This window comes from Lissotriton vulgaris, chromosome 7 (genome assembly GCF_964263255.1).
Source record: "Lissotriton vulgaris chromosome 7, aLisVul1.2, whole genome shotgun sequence".
NCBI classification, from domain to species: domain Eukaryota; kingdom Metazoa; phylum Chordata; class Amphibia; order Caudata; family Salamandridae; genus Lissotriton; species Lissotriton vulgaris.
In genome coordinates this window covers 722,830,441-722,850,556 of record NC_141695.1, presented here as the reverse complement: position 1 = coordinate 722,850,556, position 20,116 = coordinate 722,830,441, and the positions used below count along the sequence as shown (strand labels likewise).

At 45.3% G+C, this 20,116-nt stretch overlaps 1 protein-coding gene across 1 annotated transcript in view; it reads left to right on the top strand.

Annotated features, from left to right (window-relative positions):
• The window catches only part of LOC147702335 (cilia- and flagella-associated protein 337-like), a 1,229,420-nt gene that overhangs the window by 905,892 nt on the left and 303,412 nt on the right, over nucleotides 1–20,116 (top strand). Inside the window, exon 16 of the mRNA XM_086930967.1 lies at nucleotides 9,341–9,480. Within this exon, the coding sequence (XP_086787093.1) occupies nucleotides 9,341–9,480 (140 nt within the window). The remainder of the gene's footprint in view (nucleotides 1–9,340; nucleotides 9,481–20,116) is intronic.

The following is a 20,116-nucleotide window of genomic DNA, read 5'->3' as shown; positions in this document are numbered from 1 at the left end:
CAAGACCTACGCCTGCTTCAAGCAGGCGCAGGCTTTTGACGCAGCATTGGCTTAAAAGTGACTGAGTGAAATCTCATAGATTTCACTCAGCCACTTTTGCGAGGCGCACCTGCCCCGGAACGCCCACCCTGCGCCGGAACGCCCACAAGTGGCGCAGGGCTTTACAACGTGACGCATCTGCCTAGATGCTTCACGTTGTAAATCGTTCGTAGGGATGCGCCACGTTTACGCCACCTTGCGTGACGCAACAGCGGCATAAACGTGGCGCAAGGGCCTCATAAATCTGCTCGTATGTTTCCCCTAAGTAATTTCTAGCCAATTGGTTACCATGTAATTTTTATGTTGCAATGGCGTTCAATTAACGTTTCTTTATGAATGCCGGTACTAGGTTGGTGAGAAACACGTTGGGTACAGTCCCTGTAAACATAAAATTTACATCACCATCTAATTAGTTTAATGAGAGATAAGATGTAGGTGTTAAAGAGGCAAGATGACATCTTGATATATAGTTATCCCACAGAATTCTCTGAGATCTGTTGTTTAGAAAAGAATCAAGGCAGGATAAAGTTTTACCCTGTGAAACTGGATTATTATTTAGAGTGAGTGACTACCTACCTCAATAATCATAACTCTTGTCAGGGTGAACCTCAAAGTCACTATATTAATCCGATCTCAACTCCCAGGTAGCTATGTCACAGAGCCAAAAGGCTTGGCTTAAGGCAATGTGTAAAGTATCTATGAAGTACCAAAAAAGTATTACAATTGCAAAAACAATAAAAATTCCAAACTGAATTAGAAAAATAGAGTAAAATGTATTAAACCCAATGACATTAAAATGACAACCATTAAGGGGAACAAGAGAGATGGATGTTTAAAGTTTTAAGTAGAAATAGTGTAAAAAAGCCCAAAGCACCAACGATAATCAACTGTCGTGGTACACTGCGATCTAGGTGTTATTTGAGGCTGACCGCGATAGAGCGCAGGTTGAATAATGGTTTGTCCTGATCAAAAATGTTACTGTCTGACTTAGTCTTCTAAACCCCAATGTACCACTGGAGTACACTTTCAAATACTCCCATGTCCTCACGGGAGGCACTTATAGACGTATAGGTTATCAGGCAGAGTCCAAAAGCAGGGCCCAGTCCAGGTCCAGTTGCCACTGGTCGGCTGGATACTTCCAGGAAAACATCTAATGTTGCGTGTTGTATCGATGTAGCTTGAACAGAAGTGCACACTTATGATCCTTTGAGTCCACTTCTTTGTCTTTAGTATAAGAGGGAGCTGGCCTAATTCTTCAGGGGTCTTCCCAGGTCACAGATACCAGGTCCAGTCTTTTTCTGATCTACCCCAGGTACAGAAAGTGTTCAGCTGTGGGTGCTTGGAGGTGCCACATATATGCCTGGAACTAGCTACTGATTCGGAAGGACTCCTGGGCATGCCCTAACTAATGGGGTAAAAGTTCCTGGGGCAACACTATTCACTCTGGGCCTTTTCAAGATTTTGAAAGTCTTCAGCCACCCTAAACTTGGGCTATGAAGACTGTGGAGTGTACTATGGTAATGCTAAGGTCCTCCGAAATATAAAACTAAAATCCAGTTTGATGCAGGTACTGTACCCACAACAAACCGAGAGATGCAAGCCTGATAGGACAAAAGCAGAGTCCTTCAGCAGCCAGACAGTGGATATACAAGAATTGTCTTGGCATCCTGTTCTCTCTCCTTTCAAGTGTGCCCCAAGGATTATATATACATCCAGACACTTAGGTCTGGTATGACAAAAGCAGAGCTCTTCAGCAACCGGACAGTGGATCCACAAAAATTGTCTTGCCATCTTTTTCTCTCTCATTTCAAGAGTGCCCCACGTGTCAGACACGAATTGGACATTCTTGTCAAGCAGGTTTTGACACTCAAGCAGAGTTTGACACTTTAGTGTCAGAGAATTTCCACAGCCCCAACCTTGCATATTCAGAGTGTCACTTCTGCCAGTTTAGGTCTGATTACTGTTTGCTCCTGGGAGGCATGTCACATCTATTCATAGCTAACAACTGGCTAGGAGAAGCTAGAGAGCCAAGGCAAATTAACCTCTAAGAACTTCAGACAGGAAAAAGGTAACTTTCTAAAAATTACTTTTCCGTAATATTTATTAAAACTCTGACTCCGCCATTGAATTGCATCTTTAGTAACTATTGCAAATATCTGTTTCATTATTTTTTTTATTTAGTCCCATTTCCATGATTCAGTATAAGAATTTAATCTGTGCTCTGGTTTTCTACATAGGACAGATAGGCCTGCCACACTGAAAATAGCATCTAGATGATGGTCATTGTAAGGACTTATTACCATAAATTTCTATTCATCCATCGTTTTTTTCAGCTGTCATTGACATTTTGCCTCTGCCCACCACAGAGCATGGTGTGGTACAAAAGGGGATGGTGATGGACGGAGCATCTGAATCAATCAAGCACTCACACCCAGTCAAAAGATCTGGGTTTAATCCATCACCGTTCTTTAGCCCACTCTGCCACCCCAGTTCAGACATGGCTATATGCAAATCAGTCTGACCCTGTGCCTCATGGGAACAGTCCAGCCCGAACTGCCAAGCCATGTCTTCCCTGGACCGGAAACAAGCTTCCGAGGACCGGTTTCTGGCATTCCAGCCGTCTTCAGCCCGGCTTGCTTGAATCCAGTGGCAAAGTGAGCAAGGGACTTACGTCTGAGCATACCCTGCCACACTTATGGCGGCCAGAGCATGGGGCAGACCACTTCAGGGACTTGCTTTCTTTTGCTAGGAGCGACAGTATTTTGCCTGATCACATGTGCACATCTGCCTAAAAAGAGGTGCACTTCAGTGCCAGGGATGGTGGACCAATAATTTACACTAGGAAGGTTTTTTCTTTCCATTATGTTTTTTGTTTATATGTTTTAGCCATCTTTCTGCTTTTAAACTATATCCTGAGGCTACAGTAATTCAAGGCCAATAGTACATTCTCTTTGCATCTCTAAAAATCGTTTATATGGAGACAACTTAAGGCAGCCAGGGCACAGCTAGCCCCATTAGACCTGGATAAAGCGAAATACGCAACAGTCCATCTAAAGCATTCTTATTATATTGGGGGGGACCGTACGGGCCGGCTACTGGCAAACCGGTTGTGAGCCCAAAGAAAACGATCAATGGTTTACTCATTGCAGAGGGACGCATTAGGGGTAGCCAGTGGAGATCAAGAGATAGCCCCCATGTTTCGGGATTTCTTTGAGAAGCTGTACACAGTGGACACTCCGTCTGATCGCGACACAACAGCTTATCTACGATCCGTCACTATGTCCACGCTGACCCTGGAACAGGCATCATCACTGGATGCCCCCATCCGCATCGAGGAGGTCGTCACAACGATCTCGCACCTTAAAGTGCTTAAGTTCCCAGGCTCGGATGGGTTCCCCTCCCTCTTCTACAAAATATTCTGCCCCGTCTTAGCACCGATTTTAACCAGGCTGTTTAACTCCTTTGGGAGCGCCAACCCGATCTCGGATACTATGCAGGCGGCAGCAATAGTGGTCTTGCTCAAACAAGGGAAGGATAAGCAACAATGTGGCTCGTAAGGCCCGATCTCTTTACTCAATGTAGTTTTTAAACTCTTTACGGGAATCCTTGCGTCTCGGCTGAGTCCTCATATGCCAAATCTGATAGAACCCAATCAAGCAGGATTTACTCAATCCCGACAATGCAGCGACAATATAAAAAAGGATACTCCATCTCATAGATAAGGCTCACCAAACACTAATGGACGCACTCCTGTTGACGATAGACGCTGCAAAAGTGTTTGATCGGGTGGATTGGAGGTTCCTGGGACACGCTATGGCGAAGTTTGGCCTGGGGGAGAAATTCCGAGATTGGGTAAGCTGCTGTTACGCTAGACCTACAGCTTGCATCAGAGTTAATGGCATTGCCTCTCGACCCTTTAACATTCAAAGAGGGACCAGGCATTGATGTCCATTGTCCCCGCTGCTGTTTGCTCTGTATATAGAGCCTTTGGCGCAGAGGGTTAGAGATAACCCTGGAATCAAGGGAATCCCATTTGGGGGGGAAACACACCCCATTAGCCTCTACCCAAAGACGTACTAGCAGCACTGATAGAACCAAAGATCTCTCTTCCATCCTTTTTTGAGGAATTAGAAACATTTAGTCGGGTCTCTGGTTTCAGGGTTAACGTGGGTAAATCATTGATTCTAAGCTTAGACCAGCACCACTCACTTTGGATCCCACAGATGATTGGCTGGCCGGCATAAAGGTTGTAAACACTGTTCCCTACCTAGGGCTAGACTTAGCAGCCACGGTCCAACGAACAGCTCGATTGAATTATGCTAAGTTGACACGACAGGCTGGAAAGGACCTGGGCGCTTGGAGCAAGCACCATCTTTCCCTACTGGTGTGGGTAGCTGCAGTCAAAATGTCCCTGCTGCTGAAGGGGCTCTACTTGTTCCAAACCCTACCGGTTGAGCCTCCTGAGGAAGTGATCGCCTCACTGCAACGCAGTATCAATCAGTTTGTATGGGCGGGGACACGACCACGGATGAGTAAGGCATTAGGGTATATACATCCTGAAAACGGAGGCCTTGGAATTCCGGACCTCCTCAGCTATTATAAATCGGCCCAGCTGAGGTGTCCGGTGGAGTGGGCAAGGTCTAAGTCTGAAAAACTGTGGCTCTTCCAGGACAGGGGACTGGTGGCTAACCCACTGTGGAAAGTCCCCTTCTTAAAGAAGTAGCAGCCGCCAAGGGGCCTGATGGGCTTGCTGATCACTAAATCAGTGATGAAAGTCTGGGACAGGGTGACGACAATAAAGAAACTCACGACGTTTTCATCTCCTCTGACCCCTCTGTTCGGTAATAGCGAGTTTACGCAGGAAATGTACGATAAATCATTTGGGGAGTGGCGGGATAATTCATGTTGCTCGGTGGGCCACCTGTTTGGTCTCTCAGGGGTGCTCACCTTCCCCCAACTGAAACTAGAGTATGGGATTCCCGAGCCCGAGAGACTGAGATACCTGCATCTGAGGCACTGGGTCCTTCAATCGGGGATGAGGGAACAAGGTTAATTGCTAAGATCACCGATAAGGGGTTGATTTCCGAAATGTACGATATGATCAAACCTGGCCCATACCCACTAGCAACTCTGAGTTAGAAGCGCTGGGGGAGGGAATTAGGAGGTGACCTCACAAAGAAAGACTGGGAAGGAATTTATGATAGAGCAAAACACACAGCCCGAAACGTAGCTAGTATTCAGACAGCTGTGAAAATAGCTACTTATTGGTACCTCACACCGGCACGTCTCCAGAGAGGCAACCCACATAGGAGTCCCACTTGCTGGAGAGGCTGTGACAATGAGAGAACACTGCTACATATACTGTGGGACTGCCCATTACTGTATAATTATTGGCCTAAAATCCTGGATGAGGTAGACGAGTTCTTTGATACTGAAATCCCTAGGCTCCCGATATACGTCATTTTGGGTCTCCCAAATCCGATCACGTTTCCCCTGAAGAGCATGAGAGGGCGCCAGATGGGGCTCCCATTGGGGGCAGCATTACAGAACATCTTGATGCACTGGGGGACCAACACTTCTCCTAGATATGTGGCATGGCTCCATAGATTATGGCATATCATAGGGATGGAACGCATCTCGGCCACACTGAGCGGCTACGCTGAAATCTTCCTGACCACATGGGGCCCATTTCTAAAGCTGCTTCTAGCAGAATTCAACTACATCATTCAGCCCAAATATCTGAGGGTGTTGCGGCTTTCGGACCTGGGGACACGACAGCACCCATCCTCCACTGCCTAAGGGCGATGCTACTGTTGTGGGACAAGGATCGGATAGTCAAGATGTTGGAATATCGGACGAGGATGGGGGTGTTCAAGTTATTGGTTTCTAGCAAAAGGTTAACTCTCTTACAATGCAATGCATTATTTGCTCTAACAGTGTTTTACTAGCAAATTTTCATGGTGTGCAATATGCTTTCCTTGACAAACGAATTTATGCGCATTGTATGCTATCTTGCACTTTTTGCCTGTGCCTTTGTATTGTTTTTTGATACCAAACATGCTAATAAACACATTTAAACATGAAAACCGTTTATATTCCTGTGGTGTACATGAACACTGAAGCCGATTCCTATGCCTGTTCTAAGTGCTTCTGCCTGCTAATTAGCAGCTGAACTTTTCTATTAAAATATATGCATTGTTTATAAAAGAAAAGTTTAACATTTTTAATGCAAGTATGTGGCCACCATATTTAGGCAGCAGGATGTTTTATTTTTTCTTCTTTTCATTTTTGAAGCATTAGCTTGCGATAAAATTATAAAACAAATAGCAATGTGCCAGATTGACAAGAGAAGACCTATTGGCTTTTTCAATGATTGTTTCACTTTCCAAGAGAAGCCCTCTGCGATTCACGTCTGATGTTGGTTTTTCATAAAACTATACTTGACATGTGGGTATATGCTATCACAGTTTTGGCAAACAATGCTCCCTATAAGAAACATTGGAATACTATGTTCCATACCAGTCTGGCACGAGACCTGAGAGTTCCTTCCCACATACTGGATATCTAGGGAAAGAGAAGCCTGGTTCGTTGTTCAGCCTTAAATTGGAGCCGTCTAACTATGGAGTTGAAAATGGCCATCTCCCGTCTTAATTTAAGCAAGGGATTAAAGTCTTGGATTTTTACTTTGGATTTGTCTATTTATCTGTTTGAAGTCTGTAGCTCGTTGTCGTATTTCCAGTCATGGGCAGCGCCAAGACGCCTCCGGGCAAATGTTGGTGCTTTACAAATAATAGATCAAATCATCAAATCAAATGAGAGCTTTAAAAAAAAAACCTCTTTGATCCAGAATGTGTACTTGTTGCCACAGAATTTCATTACCACCCAGAGAGGCACGTCAGATACACTATTTTTGTTTATTTATTTTACGTCAAACACATGTGTTTCTTTCAAAGGACTTAAAATATGTTTGAGCTAGATTTTCCCCCCTTTTGCCACTACTACACCTGTTACACTTTTCATAGTTTTGTCCTTGACCACAGCTCTGCTTTGCTTTGCTTTCCTTCAGAGGAGTGTGACGTAGAGCTCGAGATGGAGTGACGCGGGATGGCTCGTGCCTAGCTGCTGCGCTGATCTGTCCTCTGCTTCTCTGTTTGTGAACAGTGTTTGCGAAGCAGGATAAACAACCTGTATTTCCCGCGTGTAGATTACCTACAGGAAGTAGTGAAGAGGCGTTTAGATGCCATGTCAGTAGAAGGCCTATCTTTAGCCGCCTATTTTAAAACGGGAACTGGAAACAACAGGGCAAGCAGGAAGGTTTCGAAATTCCTTCCAAATTAAATCAGCACTCTTCGACTTCCGTGCGCCCCACGGCTTTAGGAACTATTTCTCCCATAAATACTCTTACTAACATCCCCTCTCCAGGCTTTTTCTAGGATCTGTGAGATTAACTTGATGACACTAAAATCTCTAGTGGGCATCCAGATTTTGTCTGCTCTACAGCAAAACTGTTGAACATTACAAGGGATAGAAAATGTGCTAATTATCAGCCTGGGATGTGTAGACCTTAACATGAGGTCCACAGCCACTGTGTCACCACTATCAGATAAGATGATGCACTGGAAAGGATTGCAGTGAGGAGAGGTGCACAACATTCGCATAGTCATCTGCTTATACTCATCACATTAAAATGGTGGTGGTTCACATAGGAGTTGCAACATTTGAAATAAAGTGAATTCCTACAGTACCCACACTAGCACTGAGGACAGAGTACTGGGTACAGGGCATGACTAAAGTCCACATCATTGTTCTACAGCCTGTTGTGCAAGGCGAAAGCCTGTATAAGGCAGGCTGGAGGGCCAATGGGTGCAAGGTGCGATGCCAGAGGTTTGTAGCAGGTGCTCTAGAGGCAAGGGCCTCGTGCAGAAGGCTTTAGAGGTTGGGGTAGTAGGTGCCGGCCATGGCTGATGGCCACACCCTGCACCCACTCCTAAAGGCTGCGGCGCAGGACTGAAGGCTGAGCACAGCGGGTTCTGGCACAAATGAGCACTCGGCACTGCGTGGCAGAAGGCCTTGCTCTGTGCTCTGAGGTGGGTGAGTATGGCCGATGGCTGTGCACAGGGGAGCCTGGGCCAGTTATATCAGTATACAGCCAAAGAAATCGCAGACGAATGTCACAGTAATTTACGCAAATTGCAAAAGTTAACAAAAAATAAGGCATTCACATTAAAACTACAGTTAAAGGAACCTTATGGTTGTCATCCAGAAAACTCCAAAAATACTTAAATCTATCAGTGATGGGGCGCAACATCATACCTTGACCTTCTGCGGTGTTCATAACCTCATAGTGGATGACTATAACATCAGAAATAACATCAGTGATGACATCACATCTCACTATTAAACATCATCATTAACGACATCAGCTTTCATACTCATTTACCCATCTGTTTTTTTATTAGAGTTTTATATAGCGCGAACTAGACCCGAGACATGGCGTATCAGAGCACTTTACACAAGCACCAGTTTTGTTAAATTACAGTGCAAATCAAGGCATGTTTCCGTATGTGACCTTTTACGGACATAGAGCTGTTCCGAGGCCTAAGCCAGTGACCAGCTTCTGCAGACCTCGCGAAGGTGCCCTGAGACCAGAGCCTGCCAGAGACGAGCCCCGTGGGCTGAGTGCATGGGCTGTGGCAGACGGGCCATGCTCAGAAGGATCTGCAAGGCATGCTACTGAGCTCAGGCCACGGATGAAGGTCGGACACATGCTCCCTGAGCCTGTTGAACAAGACGCAATGTTCAGCCCAGTGAGCTGTGGGTGAAGTGGTGAGCAAAGGGCCTCCCCAAAACCAGAGGGGAGAAGTGGTGTTGGACACAGAGGCTTCTGGGCAGGCCACAGGTTCAGCTACGTAGACTCTGGGCAGGGGAGGTGAGGTCATTGTTACTGGTTGTGGTATCATCTGTGCTGTTTAAAGTATTGAGCAATGCAGTAAGGGGACGGTATCACTCCGTTGCTTACAATAGGTTTTAAATTACTGCGAATGTTTTTCTTTTAATCATATTGAGACTAAAAAGGAGAGACTGAGAGAGAATAAACGTGCCTTTAGACCATTTATAAACATGCCTCAGTTGTGGAATCTAAGACGTGCATAAAGTAATCCGCTCAATAACATCAAACATTTGAAACAAACGAGGAATGTGTGAATATAACCTGGGTCTTCTGTTTTCACAGTTAATAATTTAGACACATGGCCACATCGTTTTCCTCTCTGATCTAATCATTCCTTTCATTGTATTGCAGGTCACATCCGCCAGTGGACAAACTCCTCTTTCTCCAGCATCGATCTTCTCACAGTGCCATGAAAGAGGGAGCCATTCTTATAGGCGCAGAGGCGGGGACTCTCTGCTGGTGGAGCGTGTTCACGGATCCACACAAGCTCGGTAACTCAATAAAACCAGAGGTTCACAATTCCAGATGTGGGAGACACTTCTGTTGTCAGGGTGGTGGATCTAATCATTGGATCTCCAAATGCCAAAAGAAGTAGGTGAAAGCTGCCCTACCTCCCACTGTAGTGAGCCTAGGGTTCTTTTCACTACTTTGCCAATTATGGGGAAGTCAAAGGACAACATTGTAATTGTACACTTTAATTTATGTTCCTCTTCTTTTGCCTGAAGCCACAGTCATTGTTGAACGTGGATATTTAATATACTCTCCATGTGCCACAACATAAGTGCCTCAACTTCTCCCGTCCCTCCGGGTCCACAGTGTCATTGGTCGGTCATGTTTAAATGATTCCTAGCACTGATGTGTGTTTCTAGCAACTGGTTTGTATGTATCTGCATTTCTTGTTGAAAATGAAGAGAGGATGTAGCCTAACGGCTAGGGCGGTCTATCTCAAATCTGGGGAATGGGGTCGAGACTCAGCAATTACGCTCAACATCGTGTAATTCGAGTTAAATCACTTAATCTTCCAGTGTCTAACACACATGAAAGTCCCTTGTGTAAGCAACTAGTGCTCATGTAAAGCGCTCTGATGCCCGATACTATTGGGTTGAGTTCGCACTATATAAAACTCAAAAAAAAAAAGAAAAAAAAGATGGCACCCACCTTGGTGCCGCGAGCGTGAGGGGTAGGTGTCCCGCCTTGCCAGCACCTACACTGAGGTTTACCGACCAGACAGTGCTGGCCTCACAGGAGCATGCTGCGAGGCCTAAGTTACTTTCCCCTAGGGTCGCCTAATTAGAGCAGGACCCTGTGGCCCTCTATGCACCTGACCCGGAGAGGTTGTATTTGCTGGTTACTTTGTGCATGAGCATTTCATTGTTTAATTTGTTGTGTAGTACCTTGCTTTAGGTCCTGACGAATCGCCTTCTGGCGAGAAACATGTTGACCACACCAGGGGGTTGAGTTGGATGTCTGTACACCCCCTCAGCCTCTAACTCCCCTCCCCCCCCTTTTAATTAGGGAATCAGCCACGCCAATAAAATTTATTGTGGACTGACTACCCTTTTTAGCATTCACTCACATTACACTGACTACACACTACTCCAGCCTCACTCACACTCACCTTCGGCAAGGAACAAAAGAACCCCGCCAAAAGAGTACCCTCGGGTACTCCGTCGGACATTGCAGTGCCGGTCTGACGAGGGGCAGCGAGCCGATGATGATACTGGACATCCTGCAGTCAGGGTGTGTTTCACACCTAACGCTCTGGGTGTATGAGGCTCTCTAGTTCCGACAAGGGAACCTTCCTAGTTCCTTGACCCTTCGGATCTACTCTCTTCTCCACACTGTATCACGATCCCTTGGGAACTTTGTACTCCTCTTTGTACCCACCTTGGGCTACCTTCAGTAGCTATAAACTGGGTGCATGTTTTTTTGTGTGTACACCAGTATTCTGCTCAAGATCACACAGTAAATAAAATAATCTGAAGGCAATCGGGAGGGTCAGGAATTTTTCTCGCTGACAGATATCTGTGTGTAATTGGCAATCAAACAATTTAGTGAAACTGCAGATATTTATAATGTTTGCATCATACTCCACCGCCATTCTGCAATTGTCAGTAACATAGCTCCAAAAAACCTTACTAACAGAATTAAAATATGTCATTGATATCAACTTCATGAAGTTTTTTTCCTCAGCCTTGGGCTGCTGGAGGCGAGGTATGATAATCGCGCTCCTCTTTCTCCATGAAGACTGTCAGACTGTCTTGCATGTTAATTTTGTTGTTGCTGCCACAGTGGTGCCCTAGAAGGGGGCAGATGGGACCCGTGCCCTAGCTCTGTTTGCTCTGCCCACCCCCTCTTGTGCCCTCAAACCACAACTGTTTTTTAATATGCCAGGAGTCCACACAGAAACAACAGTCGCCGAATCTTGCCACACACGTTAATTTGTCCAGATATCTTTCATTGCAAATCAGCGTTGTCTAATCAAAATGGTTAGTCTGACTTTGTTTGTATGTGCGCACATATCTACATCTAAATATACATATATAGATGTATATGCACACATACTTACAAAGTCATATCTAAACATTTTATATAGATATGTGTGTGTGTGTGTATAAATATATACTAGCAGCCCGTCCCGACGTTGTCCAGGTATGAATTGCTGCCGGCCAGTAGTAGATTATTTTGTAGGATTTCGCTTTGATAGCATTTCTTATCTGTGACAGGCCTGTGAAACGCTCCGATTCACAGTGCACTGCTGATGCACTCAACAGTGCGCGTTCAGTAGTGTGTGAACTAGAATTTCCTACTTTATTTTTCCTTACAATATTATATAGCGCAAACTCGACAACATGGCATGAGCACAATTTACATTACAGAAAAACACATTCATTTGTGGTAGGCACGGGGAGACAAAGCGATTTGCCTGGAATCACAGGATGTTGAGCTGATGCCGAGATTCGAACGTAGCTCCCCAGCTCTAAAGTTCGTAATTCTAGAACTTGTGGCGGGAGGTGCGTCTCAAAGTGTATGTCGGTGCTGGCCATCAATGAGAAAAACCTGTGCATTTTTCAAATCAGTGGTGAAAAAATATGAGTATGTTGCTGGAGATGTGGCCCGCCGTGCCACCAATGTACTTACCGGGGGAGGGTAAACACCCATTATTCCGCAACTTTCTTTCCGCATCCCATCACTCCGCATACTTTCATTACGAAAGCACCATGACTCCGCAATGCCGTTATAAGGCATGGCATTACATTTTATATGCTTTTACCACGCATACATTTACAACGAAATTCGTTGTAAATGCATGAATGGTAAAAGCATGTTTTTTTTAATGTTTGGATAAGGTAAGTATGGGTATAGGGGTATATGTTTTGGGGTACTCAGGTGTTTGGGTATTTTAAGGGTTGAGATATAGTTTTGGGTTTTGGGGTATAGGGGCAGTTTTAGGGTTTAGGGATAAGTATGGGTTTTGGGGTACAGGAGAATTTTTAGGGTTCAAGGCTAGGTTTGGGTTTTGGGGTATAGGGGTATTTTTAGGGTTATGGGGTAGGTTTGGGTTTTGGGGTACAGGGGTATTTTAAGGGTTCAGGGCTAGGTTTGGGTTTTGGTGTACAGGTGTATTTTTAGGGTTCAGGGCTAGGTTTGGGTTTTGGGGTACAAGGGTATTTTAGGGTTCAAGGGTAGGTTTGGGTTTTGGGGTACAGGGTTAATTTTATGGTTCAGGACTAGGTTTGGGTTTTGGGGTACAGGGGTATTTTAAGAGTTCAGGGCTCGGTTTGGGTTTTGGGGTACAGGGGTATTTTTAGGGTTCAGGGATAGGTTTGGGGCACAGGGGTATTTTTAGGGTTCAGGGGTATGTTTGGGTTTTGAGGTACAGGGGTATTTATAGGGTTCGGGCTAGGTTTGGGTTTGAGGTACAGGGGTATTTTCAGGGTTTAGGGATAGGTTTGGGTTTTGGGGTACAGGGTATATTTATAGGGTTAAGATGAGTTAGTGGTTAAGGGTGTTGGGGTAATTTTAAGGAGTAAGGGTGGGTTATGATTATGGGGTGCAGGGGGTTTTAAAGGGAGCAGGGTGGACACCGGGAGATGGAATGTACAGAGCCTGGGAAGAAAAAACAATGAAATATTGGGCACAACGCTCGCTTTTTTTTCCCGTATTCCCGCGCCCGCACACGCCCACGCCCCAGCACACGCCCACAGCACACAATATGAGACATGGCATAAAGGGCAGAACGTACCACACGGCCCCAGCATTTGTCACGCCCCAGCACACGCCCACAGCATAACGCAGACACGCCCACAAGGGACTACTTTGCTGGCACAGTTCTTTTACCTTTTAAATGTATATGGTGGGCGTCTGCATATCCTATGTCCTTCTGCTGCAACTGCCCTTTCCAACGCTGTATTTGGTGTTGTGATTGGTGCTGTGGTTCCTGAGATTACCTGCCTCAAAGGCTTGGGTCTTTATTATATTAGTATAGATATATATATATATAAAAAAAATTCCTTTGCTTAAAGGCTTGCCCTGGCAAACAAAATGGATTAATTATGTGAGGTGATTTCACCAATCCGGCGTTAGTGTGTATTTGTAACGTTTTACTGTGCAGTGCCTTTGACATGTAAGAGGCTTGTGTATCTCACACCCAATGACACATTGTGCCAGAGTTAGAGGACGTGCTTAATTTGTGCCGGTGGTTTCCAGTGCTCGACACTGGCACTTAATTGTCAGCTCCGGCTCTAGTGATAGTCCACCACATGGTGGCATTGTCTTCTTTTAATTTTCAGATGAGCACGGCAACCGTGTTTATTAAGTCAGTACATTGGAAATTAATAATACTAGCCTCCCATGCCATTGTTATAGCTGTGTGTGCCTTCAAATAGTCTGAACTGTAAAACTTGAAGGAGTATGATGGTTAGGTGTTATGTTGGTACTGCCATTGGCAGCTCTGGCACAGTATGGGTGGGGCATGCTGCAGTGGCCTTCTGAGAAGGGTCCTGGCACTTCATTTTTTTTTTTACAAATTAAGCACTGCACATACTTGAACATTTCGAAGATGTCTTTACCAGTTTTATCCGTAGCCCGATGTGTGCCTCCTCTACAATTCACTTTTAGAGATGCTACCGCTGCTGCGCAGTGTAGACAAACATTAGGCCATACTAAACTAAAGGTCAAGCAACTAACCGCAGATTTAACAGTAAACATGTCAGCCACACTCACGAGTAGGAGAGAGACACCCACTCCAAGAGCGACCAGAAGCCAAGGGGCAGCATTACCGCAGCGGTGCCACAGGAGGGAACAGTTTAAATCCTTGGCAAGTTCCACACAAGCCTACAAATTACACAGCTGTCACATGCAATGTGGATTACTTCTTGCACGGAAGCATTTTAGGAGGTCCACCCACAGTGGAAGGAAACCAGCTGGGTATTGGGGGCAAAAAAAGAAAAATAATTACATAAATCTGGAATAGGCACAGCAGGGCAGGGGATGGAAAACTGGAAAAAAGAAACAACAAGGTTACACTACAGGCCATATGTTAACTGTAGGCAGGAAAAGCATAGCCTGGATTGCGATGCAGGTACTTATTTTCTGTCATTGTCTATTTTTCAGCATCATTTCCAAAGCAGGAACATGTTTTATCAAGTGGCGAAGCTGACTATAGTGACTGCCTCACCGGGCATCTAATTTTTACAAAATTGTCATCCTAGCAAATGATGTCTTGTACTTTACATTATTTTGAGCAATAAGATAGACTCAGATATTAAGTAATTTTTAAAACGAGGACATTTATACTTGTACAATGTGTTGTCTGCTGAGACAGTAAAGGGCTAGAATGAGAATGTCTGTATATTAAGAATTTCCAGTTTTGGGGGCAAATACAGATAATTTGGACTGCGAGCTGGATCATTTTGACCTTCATCAAACTTTTGAGTCCAGTTGAAAACCAAGATTAGGGCCCAATCCTTCTCGTTTCATAGTTTGCAATTTACCAATAAAAATCTTTTAAGCGCTGCATGGTACCCTGTTATTCACAGCATCAGATTGAGGTACCATCTGCCAAAGGCAATGAGTGGAAAACTGAAAAATGCACTTTTAGCCCATGTGTGTTGACACTAATCTGAGATCTATTGATTGAGGGTCCATGAATATGGTTGACTTTTTCAAGCACTTGAGTGAAAGTAGCACAACCCAGTCCTTTCCACATGCTGTGAATTTTGTGGAAAGATTTTTGCTGGAAGTTCCTGAGTGGAGTTCTAATATTTGGGGGTTTTCCCACAATTGGAGGCACAAATTACCGAGTCAAATGTGATCTAAAATGCAGGCACACGGCCAGATTCCAAGAAATGACCCATACATTTTAGAGTGGTTCTGCTTCGTTTGTATTAAGCCATTTTAGCAGATTTCTTTCTTGGTATTTATTGTTTTTGTGTTCTGGTTGCTCTGCTTGTTGACTGTTTTAGATCACTTAGTGAATGGGATTGGGGCGAGAAATTCTAACGTTTAAGTGCAGGCTACCAGGTCTCTTCCGCAGAGTCTAAACCAAATGTTATGTGGAAAAGCAGGTTTTCAGGACTTTCGTTCTCTTTCTGGAGCTCTCCTCGGCTCCGAGAATAGCAGGGAATTCCATGAAGCGATGGGTTATAAATTAGTTAAATGTGGTCAATCGCACTAACAGGCTTTTTGTAGTAGAGGACCTTAGTTTTTGACAGAAAAAGTCCCTTTAATTTTCATAGGTATGAGAAAAACTGCCAGGCAGAGCTTTGTGAAGGAAGTCGAGTATTTTGAACTCTGCGAAATCACTAGTGGGTAAAGTTATGGGGCTTTCCAATGTACACAGAGGATACAGCAGCCTGTGAAATTTGGGGTTCTAGAACTTAGTCTTGTGGCCAGAAGGCTTCTGTGGATGGCACTGCTATAATTAACATGAAATTAAATGAAAAAAAACATTTGTTGAGCCTGTAGCTACCCAGGGGCATCCCAGCGATGACAACGGCAAAGTGATAGACAGCACAACCATACTAAGGGAAGAGCCAAGTTTTTAACAATTTGCGAAAGGTCAGATAGTTGGATTCCTTACGCAGATAAAGCGTATTCCAGAACCTAGCGGCATTATAAGAAAACAAGCAGCCCCCACTTCTAGCCTTCTCAATCCTGGGAACTGCTGCAAGACACAAATCGTCCGAACGCAGGCATCTGTTGGCGAGGTAAGGCCGGACAATAGAGTGATTGATGGTAGGCCCCTTCCCTGAAGGCGTCTAGTGAGCAATAGACACAGCCTTAAAATTAACTCTCTCCTTGATGGGCAGCCAATGAAGACATTTCAAGCCTGGTTTTGCAGATTGACATGAGAGATGGCTTCTGCTAGGACCTCATCTGAGCTATTAATGGCAGTGCCAAGATCAAACAGGGAAGCACAAATAACAGACGTATTCTTGGTCATGTTATTGATGTCCGACAGGCAACATTTAGCTTTTGAACTAATCTTGAAGGAAATGGTGAAATGCTCATCCAGAAGGGAATCAAATGGGGCAAAACATGATCAGTAGCACCTCTTTTTGACCCATGGATCAAAGTGTAGTCTAAACCAGAAGTAGGCATGATTGACGCTATTTGGGAGAGGTTGATTCCCTGGTATATCAGAAATTCTGGCATGGGTCAGAGCATCATCAGTGTATATTTGATATCTAAGGATGTGATTGATTAAGCTTTGTTTATTAGGCAATGGAAATGATCGTGGGCAATGGGGACTAAACCACTTTTCTCAGAGAGGAAAAAACCCAGTTTTACTTGCCCAGGTTGATTTGAAGGGACTACTCCGATGATTGCAGGGCCATTCTACTACTTCCACAGCAATTCGAAGGAAGAGGGACATTTTACAGAACTGTGTTGGGGTGCATTGTCGTGGTGCATTGTGTCAAGCGTTGTGTCATGCTGCAGACAGAGAGATCTGTAAGACCCAGTGTGTAGGCCTGTATAATGTATATGTGTGTGAGAGATTCTTCAATGGTGATGAGAAGAGTTGTTTTATTCACCCATCATTGACTTAAACCAAATTGATAGTCAATGAGTATGGTGTGGTGTTCTAAGTTCGCATAGAGTCGCTATCCAATTTTCCTGCTCTCCTGGGTTTAAGTATGTGCTTAATTCTTGTGTCTTCTCTTAATTCCTGTGCCATTTCCTTTGCTATCCTCCGATTAATTCTTGTGCCTTCTCCTAGTTCTTAATCATTGTGCCATTTCATATGCTTGATTTGCTTAATTCTACTTCATTCTCCTGCCTTGTTCGTAACTCTTGTGCCATTTTATCTGCTTTCCTCTGCTAAATCCTGCTTAATTCTTTGTGCCTTTTATTAATTCTTGGAGCAAATATATTGCTCGTTCCTGCCCTCATTGCCACCTTCTCTCCCCGCCTCCTCCTTGCGCCGTCTTGTCCCTCCTCACTCCTCCCTCCTCCCTCGCCCCTCCTACCTCTTCCCTCCTCCCATCTCCTGCCAACCGCCAACCCGATTGGGCCTGCCATTCTATTGCCTAACCCCACTACCACCACCCAGCTCCGTGCCCTCCTCTCAGGACCTTCTTAATGGAGGCTGCAGAGCGGCTGCAATGCCTGTGCAGCAAAGGCATGCCAAAGGCAAGCCTGTCTTGTTGTGTCAGCGCACGGATTGTGCCCAGTGCCAGGACCCCTAGCTCCTGATCCACCCACAAGTACACTGCCATCGCCTTCTGCGCTCTGGACATCGAATGCCCCAAAGAACACTGCTACCAGGCCGCACCGCACTCTACGGTAGGACCATTTGCCTGCGCCAACTGCACCTTCTCCTGCACTAGCATGCCAATCATCACAGCACGGAACACAGCTATGCCGAAGAGCAACCTACCTACCTCGCGAGACTCTGCAAGAAAAAAAAACCTTTTAATCCACTGGCTACCCCTCAACATAAACTCCATCTGCAAAAACGCCACAGAGTTATGGCACCTCATCACCACCCTCGCACCCGACATTGTCTTCCTCACCAACCTGGTTCAACCCAGCATCATCCTCTGACATCACCACAGCAACTCCTGACGCATATAAAATCACTCACCAAATCCGTACTAACAAGCCAGGAGAAGAAAGAGCCATCATCCACACGGTGCCCCTACAATGCAACACCACCACCAAAAACATAATCATCTCCAGGGAATACCTCAACTTCAAGCTCCACTCACATAGCAAGACAACCATCAAAGGAACCCTCGCATACAGGCCCCTGGGCCCGCACTCAAGCTTCTGTAACACTAATGCAGACTTCATTGTGCCTCTCGCCATTGGATCCAAAGACTAGATCTTCCTTGGCTAGCTCAACTTCCACCTCGATGGCCACAACAACAATCCCGCCCACCTCCTCAACAGTATGAGCATCCTTGGACTGACCCAAATCATCTGTGATCCCCCTCACACAGCAACACACAACTTGGACCCCATCTTCACACCAGCAACTGCGTCCCATACAGCCACGTCACAGAACTCATAAGAACCAACCACTCCATCATCCACTTCAGTATCTACAGCCCCCTCACCACCTCACCAAAGAGGGCTAACAACCACACCCCCACCTCCCATCGCAGCTGGAACGGATGCCCAAAACTCCTTCCATCCAGCCACCGTCATCAATCTGGAATAAGGAATCAAGAGCTTCAACTCCTTGATCATCAACTGCGCTGACAGCATCCCCCCCAGTAAAAAATAACAAGCACAATGGATTCTACAGGGAAGCTAGCTGGTACAGTCTAGAACTCAGAACAAACAAGGAGAGGAGATGCTGCACCACTAAAGGCACTTCCTATAGGGCAGCCTTCAAGACCTCCTTCATCTTCTACCACTGCTTGCTGAAGACAACCAAGAAGACATCGATAACCACTTGCATTAAAAACAGCATGAATAACAGCAAGGAACTCTTTATTAAGGAATTATCCAACCAGGATGCCATTGAAAATGTCATCATACCCTCTCAAAATCTCTGTGAAAATCTTTCCGACTTCTTCCAGTACAAGATCATTACAATATATAGAAATGTAAAACCCCAACCCCCCACCCAGAGACATCCTCAAACTATCTGCTCTCTTCTCAACCCATACTATCCACTGGTTGACTGCCTGGAGCTAGTGCTCCACCCAGCACACAACCTCAATCATGAGGTCCATCCACATAGGAGCTCCCACAGATCTATGCCAGCACCACATCTTCAACTTCGGAAACCAAAGGATCAACCACTAAACTACTCAATACATTGACCACCACTGCAACATTTCCCTATGCCAAGAAACACGATGAAGTCAGACTGATCCTCAAACGAACCTCCACAGACCCCAGTTAACTCAAAAACTATTGGCTTATGTCTTCCATTCCCTGCCAAGGAACTGAAAAAACAGGCACCTCATCAACTACCTGGAACCGAGTGAGCTAGTCACAGCCATCCAAACCAGATTACACAGCAATCACAGCACCGAGACGGCCCTGATGGCAGCCACCAACTACCTACGGATCCTCCTCGACCAAGGAGAATCAGAAGCACTAATCCTCCTCAACCTCTCAGCAGCATTTGACACTGTTTCCCACCACAGACTCATCAAAATATTCCACCACATCTGCATCCAAACAGACGCGCTCAGATGGATCACATCCTTACTTACCAGTAGAACTCAGAGGGTCTGCCTACCACCTTTCACCTCTGAACCCAAGGATATTGTCTGCGGAGTCCCCCTGGGTTCATCCCTAAGCCATACTCTCTTCAACTTCTACATGACCCCACTGGCGGACATCTTCAAAGCACACGTCAACATAATATCTTACGCCGATGACATCGAAATTATCCTATCCGTCATCGACGACCCCATCACTACGAGAACCAATTTCCACAAGCTTCTTAGCACATATCCTGCAGCGTCTACATTAGTTCTCAGTATTTTGGCCAGTAGAAGGCCCCAAAAAGTCATACACCAATCTCAGACAAGGTAAAAACACATGTAACATCACTGTTGTCCATGCCTAAGCATGCAACTCACCCCCACAATCTTCGTAACTACACCAGGGCCTACAAGGCAGCAGGCAATGAATGCAACACAGGGGGGTCACCACCGA